We start from the raw sequence: 10,222 nt of genomic DNA on the forward strand, positions 1-10,222 counted from the left end.
TTCCACAGTGACTGAATCGGCAGGAAACTGTTTGTTTTTGTCTGAGCCTCGGCCCTCTTTCACCATCAAATAGGTCATTTGAAAAGAAGTGAGTTTGATGATAGCAGATAATCAGAGCTTCTCCTTCCGCTCTTTTTTTCATAATTTGACTTTGTCCTTCTCTTGCTTTGTGCTCCACAGTTTATATGAATGAAGTTACATGAATGACATGAAATTGAAAAAAAATAAAAAAAAAAAAATAAAATTAAATAATTTGTCAACTGAAAATTTACTTATTTCAGGGACATCGAAGCATCCAAATGAAATGAACAAAATCAATTTCAATCAAATTAGTTTTCCTTAATTTGTTATGTTATATTTTCTAATTTTCCATTTTGTTTACTCATTTTATTCTTGTCGTCCCTTTCTCTCCTGACATCCTCCCCACTGCTGACCAGTATGATCTGCCCCCAGTAAAATGACTGTGTGTGTGTGTGTGTGTGTGTGTGTGTGTGTGCGCGCGCACGCATTTGTGCTGTAATTCCAGCTGCCTACATCAAGATCTACCTGCTGGATAACGGCTTGTGTGTCGCTAAGAAGAAAACCAAGTCTGTCAGAAAATCTTTGGATCCTCTTTACAACCAGGTCCTGGTCTTCTCTGAGAGCCCTCAGGGGAAGGTGGTGCAGGTGGGACACACACACACACACACACACACACACACACACACACACACACACACACACACAACAACATGCAAGCACACACAACGAAAGACAACAAATTCCAGGATGCATAATACCCTCGAGGTACATTATGGACGCAACAGAAAAACAACAGATACACGTACACACACACACACACACACACACACACACACACACACACCAGGGACTGCTAACACACACTGGGGACAGACAACACACTCCGAGGACACACAAACATGCTGCAAAGACAACCCCAGTATATTTCAGAAATGCACAGCACACTGCAGAGACACACGACATGCACTGGAAAAGCAACACACTGCAGCGGCACACAAGCCTGGGGACATGCTACACTCTTGAGCGACATACGAACACACTCTGGTGACACACATTACACTGCAGAGATACGCAACACAACACCTCACCTCACGTCCCTGTGTACCCCCCACCCTCTCCCCATATCCTGCTCCTCACACAGTAAATGGATTTATTTATAGATCTTCCTCCAGCCTTTAACGGCAACATTAACTCTTTCAGAGGATCTATTAATTTGTCCTCCCGTCCATCTAGTTGTGATACTCATATATATGTGAATATAGATGCACATATTTTATTACAGCACCCATATACAAACTGAAAAACACCACTATCCACACGATTGGATGTCTGGAAATAAGGCACAAAATTGAAACAATGCATTTTCTCTCCTCTTCCCTGTGCAAAAAAAACAACATATGGAGCGAGTATTGTTTTAAACAAGAGGATGACAGAGGCTGTTGAGAAAAACAAAGAATCGCTGTTGCAAAGACTAGACGGGGGTCGATTCAGGCAGTGGACAGTTTCTGCTAAATGAGGGAAGAGACGAAATGCAAAGGGTTGCTGATTCCAGCTCTTTTCACTTTCCAGCAAGCAAATGTGATGAGAGCCAGCAGATAATTAAGAGGGAGGGGTGCAGAGGCTGATTACACCGCAGACACACAATGCTACCCCAACCCCACCCCTTTCTTAGACCCCCAACCCATTTCCGGATGCTCCGCTTGCTGCTTAACACTGGAAAGAGGGTGCAAAATACAAGGAAGTGATACATTCACAGCTATGCAACAGATGGGAAGACAGCATAGAAAAATAGGCCAATAAGAAGAAAGAAGTACAATCTGGCATAAAAAACATAAAGTTCAGTCAATACTTTCTCACTTTGTGTTGATATTTTATCATAAGATATCTTCTTTGGTTTGGAAAATACACCAAAATCAGTCTCTTGCACCATAAGGAGTGCCGGGATTTCACTTTTTATTTTGAAAATGGTCCAACGCAGCAGGACTCAGCTGAACATACGTTTATCATCTCAATTGAAACAAAGGCTAAAATTAGATTATTTTTCAAAGTCAGCCTCCTGCTTGGATGTGAGGGCTTTTCACAGACAGATGCTGGCGGTGGGTCGGGTTTTGTCCCGCTTTGGGTTTGACCTTGACATGTGATAGTTGTCCATACATCGAGCAGAAGGCTCCCGCACATCTGCTGCTGGGCTTGAGAGGGTGTTGAAGAAGGTGGCGTGATTTTTTTCCAGGAGCTTTGTCAATTTACATAATGCATCCATCATTTTTAATTCATTTTCCATGCTTAGCCTGTAAATTAATACTGAAATTGGAGTTACTACTTTATTTTTATCAACTGATTGATGATTTTTATGTAGTCAGCCACTGACCTTCAGGGTCATTTTCTGTTTGGATAATTTAGATATGATTTCGAGAAAGATTCTTGCTAAATTCTCATCAGTTTGCGGACACATTGTTTGCTGATTTTAGGTACGTTTGTGCTAATGTGTTTTTTTTATGGTGAGTTTAAGATATATTTTGATGAGAGGTGAATCATGAGAAATTTACTCAGTTTTCTACACAGCAAAAAAAAACAAAAGAATGTTGAATACAAAACTGCCAATGAACTGCTTTATAATAATTTGATATCTGTTTTTTCATCTATAACTGTCCTCTCTGGTCATTTGAGTGACATTTTTACTTCTGGAATGTTTGACTTCTGCTGCGTTTCTTCTTTAAAATTAAAATAAATAATAAAAAAATCTGGATTTTGGTGAAAAGCAGTCTAGTATAGCACTACCAGTCAGGCCTTTATGAGTGACAGTGGCTTTTGGTACCCTGGTGTAAACGCTGCCTCGGATCTCTCTTGAAATCTCTCTTGAACTCTCAAAATCGTGGACTCACCACTCCAGTCTTCCGCTGTCCCACAGGGTGATGGCTCCACCTTGTTTGTTTGCCCCATTCACCTGGTCAGAGCCCCTCTTGATAGGGGGGTGTCCTGACCCCCTAATCTGGGCTGCTTTAATGATTCATTTCTGTGCTCAAAGTATGGACCTGCATGTACGACATGGACAGAGAAGTGCATCTTGCTTAAAGATGAGTGGAACAGAGTGATATAGAGTCTGTATAAATCTCCCGCGATAGTACATGCGCACACACACACACACACACACACACACACACACACATCACACATCACACAGCAAGGGGTATTGATTTTGTTAAGCGCTTGACAAGATGTGTAGGGGCTGGAGTGTGATGTTATCAGGATGTCACCTAACACACACACACACACACACACACACACACACATACATACACACACACACACACACACACACACACACACACACACACATTCTGAATCAATGCTACTCTGATAACATGTTACGGCAGCAGCTGCTACTGAAAAAAAAGTTTCTGTCACAAAAATGTCTGATTGTTGGACTTGACTGACTTGGATGTTTTAGAAAGAAAGCCAATAAAATTCAGTTTTCTCTCAAAAGATCACAGATAAAACAGATAAATGTAAAACCCTTTTTGTATTTTCTGAAAATGTGACGCAGCTAAATTATTGATCTACATTATCAATAAGCAGCGAGCCTTTGGAATGAGTTCGACCCCTAAAATGATTGTACTCGCTGCCGACCAAGATGGTTTTGGCTACCACAAAAATATTTATAAATAGATTTGAAAAAGGGTAATAGAATCAAGAAATTAGTTGGAAAAAAAATTATTCATTTGATTTAGAAAAATACTAAGTCTTGCAAGGCAATAAAAACAAACATCCTAGAATTTAAGAATGAAATGTCCTTTGATAATGACCAGTGACTTTTTTTTTTTGTTTGTTTTTTTGACGCGTTTCTTCACACCCAGGTGATTGTTTGGGGAAATTACGGCCGGATGGACCGTAAATGCTTCATGGGCGTCGCTCGGATCCTGCTGGAGGAGCTGGATCTAAGCAGCATGGTGATTGGCTGGTACAAGCTCTTCCCTACCTCCTCAATGGTGGATCCCGCCATGGCGCCACTCATCCGCCACTCATCCCAGATGTCCCTGGAGAGCACCATCGGGCCCTGCTGCGAGCGGCCATGACTGCTCCTCGAACTTTTAAGCAGGAAAACAATTTTTGCTGTTTTTTTTTTTCTTTGTTTTTTCATTTTATTTGTACAGACAGGCTGCTTCCTGGATCAGGTACGTATCTTTTCAAAAGGGCACTGAACCAGACTGGAGTCTTCTTCAACCAATGAATCATCATTTTTAATATGATATCAAAATTCAAGGGAAAGCCTTTTTTTTTTTTTTTTCTTTTTTGTTGTTGCAAAGCATCCAGGACCATTGCTCTCCTCTGACAACTTCGATGGAGGAACAAAAAGGAACGGCTTAATGAGGAAACTTCAAAAGAAATTGATCACATTCTTTTGGGACCACGATTCCCCGCTTACTCCCACCCTTTCCTCCTCCTCCCTGCGGGCTTGGCTTCAATTCAGCTTTTTCCCTCGGATTATACCCACCCCGACCCCCTTCTCCAACACACTCACGTGCACATGGTGTGGGGTCAAAGGTCACAGTGAAACAAAGGACCAAAGATAGCTAAATACAGACATTCTCTTAAAGGAACTAATCTAATTTTTTTGTGTTTTAGTTTTTTTTTTTTTCTGGTGTCATTTGAATCATGAATGTCCAGTTAGGATACTTTATAGTAACCACCATTAACACTTAAGTGATTGTTAAATAATGTATATTGAAATGGTACTTTTCTGTTAACAGGCAGGATTAAGGAGAACCATATCAAATTGATCCATGTATTTTTCCTAGTTCTGGATCTTTAGACCAATCACATTAGCTATTTTTGGTCATTTTTATCCATTTATTTATTTATTGACAATGATTCATCCTTTTCCTTCAAATCCATTTGATGTTCAGAAGAACAGGGAAGAATGTAAAACAAAAAGTAAGGAGAAAATATTCAAAATTTGTTAATCAACGAGAAAACTCATAACTGGGCACCAATTTGTCAAAATAAAGAAATAAATAAACAAGAGCAGACAGCCCTTTAGACTTTATCACTCAAAAAACAAATAAGCTTCAGAATTATACATAAGATAAAAATTTAAAAAACAAAACAGTACAGTTAATTAAAAGAAGCAATGCCAACTATAAGACTACAACTACATCAAATAAAAAATTTACTTTAGGAAATGATTCACTCTTTATTATATTTTGCCGACTACTCAGTAATTTATAATGCATTCTTGCTGAAATTATGCAATATCCAAAGGAATTATTTTAGATCAAATCATGGAAAAAATGCTGATTGTAAGGTTGTAAGAAGAGTTTTCAGAACAAAGCAAACATTGTTAAACAATGCTGGTTATTATAAAGTGTTTCCTCCCATTCACTGTTATATAACAGTGTATTATGTAATGAAGCTCTGGGATCCTGCTGTTTTCATCCAGCCAGAAGAGACTGCAGGTATTAATTGGCTCCTTGTTGGATTTACTGCTTCAAGAAAAAGCGGTCTCAGACACCCAGAGTCCGACAAGCTCCCGGAGCTGAATGTGGGTTCCCACACCAGTGTATTTGACTGGTTATTCCTTTGGAGTTTGTCTGATTTATTTTCGAGAACACTCGACCAAAGACCCCGTTCTATATGGTTGCTTCTTGAATCCGCAGTAAATTAATTCCATCTAAAAGGAGAACTCCAGCACAGAGGGGTTAGATGTTCACATAGCCCAGAACAGTAGAGATAAAAACCCGAGCTGAAATTCCTTCCCGGTGTAGGATGTTCAGCTGCCTAAGATAAGCACTGAGCGGGATAGACACAGACACATGTTAAATATGATGTGTGATTGTAAATAGAATTTAAAGCCAACTAGAGAAGCATGTCTCATGTCAAAATGCAATATGGTTAAACCTCAGGAAACCACAAGGGGGCATGAGACAGCCGGATGTAGGTGGTGTCTGAAATAGAGGCCGACCAATAGATTAGCAGATTATAGGAGGCTGTAAATTTTTGGTATGTGCCATGATGGAGTGTTACTGTGTACAATATAGCATCTATAAGATTACAGAATGCCTGCCGACAGCGATAAAAAAAATCAACTGTTTCAAATATTTTGTGCCCAGGGACGCCTCAGGTTCGCTTGACTGACCTGCCGTTGATGTGAAAATCCATTGAGACACTTCGCTGATCTGTCAAATATCTGCTGATGAATCGATTTGTCATCTAATCCAATTTACATTCCCGGTTTTTGACATCGCATCGAGACACTGAAAGGGTAAAGACCACTTTTGCTTGGCTTTCAGATGCCGTAAAACATTCGAACTTCTGGTTTTATTTCTGGCATGTCAAAGTCACATAAAGTGCAGATGCCTAATCATGACTTTAGTCACATGAAGCGTTCAACTGACTGCAGACGTTTAAAGGTATTAAAACCGGGCTAAGAATCAATCATATCTTTGATGTATAATAAAGCAGATTGATCGATATTGCCAATTCACCACCGACATCTGCTTACAAAACTCTTTTTCAAAACTCTTTTGTGTCTCGTCTTCGTGATCGAGTTCCCTCCAGTTTACGTCCACGCTCCTTTTTTCTCTTAAGGTCGCAGCATGGACAGAGGAAGTCATTGTACGACAAGCAGATTAAAACGACAAATCGTGGAAAAAAACAACAACAAACAAACATAAATATAGTCTGGCAGCATTCCTAAATGTTCTCTAGTTATCACTCTGGGAACTGACGGCAACCTTCTACTGTGCCAATTCCCACCAGCAAGTGTCTTCTCCCACCTCTTCCTCTGGTTACCGTGCCATGTGTCGCGGCGAGGGAGGACCAAAAGCATCTGAAGGTCCAATTTTTACTCCAAATTACAGGCACTAATCCATCGTTGTGGAGGCACCCGGTGATTAGCCATGCTAACACTTAAGTGGCGAGGGAGGAAGTGAGAGGAAGCATGAAATATACTTTGCTGCAAACGGCACAAAAGATGCGACGGGCTTGTATAGATTTGAAGCGGAGACATACAAAAATAGGAGTTTAAAGGGAACACAAGGGCACACTTGTAGAGAAAAATTATGTTTATTATTAAAGAATGAAAAGTATTTTATTTGGGCACTTTATGATGATTAACATCGGTTTCTGTGTGTAAATATTACCAGTCTGTTGAGTGAGTGACTGAGTGAGCCATATTTAATCTATAAGGACATAGTTGTGTAATATGCAGGGTAACTTGCTTGTTTAAGATTGTAGCATTAGCTGGTAGCATCAGCATGACTCATAAAAAACTAAATTCAGCCATGACTTGATAAGATGAAGCATGAGGAAGACAATCCCAATGAGGAAACACATGCCTATGTAGCAGTTAGATCACAATTTTACTTTTTTTTTTTTTTTACCATTCACCTTCCAGTGTGAACTTTATTAAAAAAAAAAAAAGTTTTATTGAAGAAAATTTCTCAGAATAAAAGAGGCGAAAATACTGTTCATGAAAATATGAATATCTTCCTGACAGTTGTTTTTTTATTTTTTTTTCATTTCAGTTTTTTCATTTATTTTTATTTGCCAATGTGGCCTCAGGATTGCCAGTAGCAGTGTTTTTAGCAGGGTCATCATCTTTTTCCAAAACACATTCAGCTACTTTCTGCAAAGCAATAAGCAAAGCATCCAGTTGTTGCTGTTTATTTGCTTAGATTTGGAAAAAAAAAGAGGAATCTTTTATGGCGATCGTCTAAGCCTTGACAAGGTAAACATCTAATAAATATGTGAGTATATCAGGAGCAGAATTGATAAAATACCTTTTCTGCTAATCATTGCATCATGCATGACTGGACAACAGTTTCAGGACCTAGGACTATATTTTCAGGTAACTTTTTTTAACCTAACATGGTCATGGATTTTGCTACATTGTTGAAAATATCCATTCGCGCAGTTTATTTTTTACTATTCTAACCAAATAGCTATTTCATATTAGATTTAACATGATGTATTTGAATCAATGTTATGCATACATGTGAGCTACATAGCACTGTTCTGATGCCTTGTAGCATCGCAGATTTGACTAAACTCCCAGAGCCAAATAGCGCTGGTGAGAAGCCTGCAACCTCATTTTTTGGGGTTTTTCAGCAGTCTTCACTATCTACTGTGGGGAGAACAAGTACTTGATACACTGCTGATTTTTCAGCTTTTCCCACTTACAAAGCATGTAGAGGTCTGTCATTTTTTTTTTATCATAGGTACTCTTCAACCGTGAGTGACAGACTCTAAAACAAAAGAAACAGAAAATCACAATGTATGATTTTTAAAATAATTAATTTGCTTTTTATTGCATGACATAAGTATTTGATCACCTATGAACCAGTAAGAGCTGCGGTTCTCACAGACATGTTAGTTCTTTCAGAAACCCTTCCGTTCTCTACTCATTACCTGCATTATCTGCATCAGTTTGAACTAGTTAGCTGTATAAAAGACACCTGTCCACACACTCAATCAAACAAACTCCAACCTCTTAACAATGGCAAAGACTAGAGAGGTGTGTAAGGACATCAGGGATAATATTGTAGACCTGCATAAGGCTGAGTTGGGCTGCATGACGATAGGCAAGCAGCTTGGTGAGAAGGCAGCAACTGTTGGCACAATTACTAAAAAATGGAAGAAGTTCAAGATGATGGTCAATCTCCCTCAGTCTGGGGCTCCATGCAAGATCTTACCTTGCGGGGCATCAATTATTGTGAGGAAGGTGCGGGATCAGCCCAGAACTACATGGCTGGACCTGCTCAATGACCTGAAGAGTGCTGGGACTAACATACTATGGCGTCATGGATTAAAATCCTGCAGCGCACGCAAGGTCCCCCTGCTCAAGCCAGCACATGTCCAGGTCCATCTGAAGTTTGCCAATGACCATCTGGATGATCAACAGGAGGAATGGAAGAAATCATCATGTGGTCTGAAGAGACAAAAATAGAGCTTTATAGTCCAAACCTCACTAGCTGTGTTTGGAGGAAGAAGAAGGATGAGTACAACCCCAAGCACACCATCCCAACCGTGGCGCATGGAGGAGGAAACATCTTTTTTTGGGGATGCTTTTCTGTAAAGGGGACAGGACGACTGCACCGTATTGAGGGGAGGATGGGGCGATGTATCGCAAGATCTTGGCCAACAACCTCCTTCACTCAGTAAGAACCTTGAAGATGGATCCTGACTCGGTCTTCCAGCATGAAAACAACATAAAACACACAGCCAGGGAGACTAAGAGGTGGCTTCGTAAGAAGCATCTCAAGGTCCTGGAATGGCCCAGCCAATATCCAGACCTGAACCCAATAGAAAATCTTTGGAGGGAGCTGAAAGTTCCTATTGCCCAGCGACTGCCATGACACCTGAGGGATCTGGAGAAGATCTATATGGAGGAGTGGGCCAGAATCCCTGCTGCAATGTGTGTAAACCTGGTCAAGAACTATAGGAAAAATTTGATCTCTGTAATTGCCAACAAAGGTTTCCATACCAAATATTAAGTTCTGTTTTTCTGATGTATCAAATACTTATGTCATACTATAAAAGGAAATTAATTACTTAAAAATCATACAATGTGATTTTCTGGATTTTTGTTTTAGTCACTCACAGTTGAAGAGTACCTATGATAAAATTTATAGACCTCGGCATGCTTTGTAAGCGGGAAAAGTTGAAAAATCAGCAGTGTATTAAATGCTTGTTTTCCCCACTGTATAACGAACCAGCTACTGTCGGGTCCCACGTCTGCAGTTCTAGGACTGCAGGCGTGAAAAGACATTCCGGAAAATTCTCTTCGAGCCATTTTGTTCAGCAGATTCAATGTTCATAAAGGAGCATTTCCAGGGCAGATTGTGACCCTGGAAAAGGGTCATTGATTGATCTTGCAACACAAAATTCCTACAGAGATGATTATTTAATAAAAAAATAAAAGCTTCTCTGAAATTGTACTTTTCAAAAAAAGTAAAAAAAATGCTTTTCAGGAAAATAAATATGGAAAACTGATCTAAGACTGATGTAAATTTGAAAGAAATCTTAGATGAAAATTAGAGGCAACTCTAGACTCAAGTGTTTTATGCGAATAGGAATTTCAATTTTTTTTGTGTACTTAAATTATTTTCTTTGTTTATCATCCCTTTATCTCAGCAAATTAGTTTTGAATGAAAAAAAGAGTCAAATACTTGGAGATAAAAAAACTGATAATCATGAACATTAT

The 10,222-nt window shown here is 39.4% G+C and overlaps 1 protein-coding gene across 1 annotated transcript in view; it reads left to right on the forward strand.

Moving 5' to 3' along the window:
• Window positions 1-5,125, forward strand: part of rims4 (regulating synaptic membrane exocytosis 4) — a 40,151-nt gene extending 35,026 nt beyond the window's left edge. The window contains exons 5-6 of the mRNA XM_086150154.1: window positions 527-666; window positions 3,876-5,125. Coding sequence (XP_086006280.1) covers window positions 527-666; window positions 3,876-4,094 — 359 coding nt within the window. The 3' untranslated portion in view covers window positions 4,095-5,125. The remainder of the gene's footprint in view (window positions 1-526; window positions 667-3,875) is intronic.
• Window positions 5,126-10,222: the final 5,097 nt, after the last annotated feature.

Source organism: Fistularia commersonii, chromosome 7 (genome assembly GCF_037954325.1).
Source record: "Fistularia commersonii isolate RoL2024-O1a breed Wild chromosome 7, RoL_Fcom_v1.0, whole genome shotgun sequence".
NCBI lineage: Eukaryota > Metazoa > Chordata > Actinopteri > Syngnathiformes > Fistulariidae > Fistularia > Fistularia commersonii.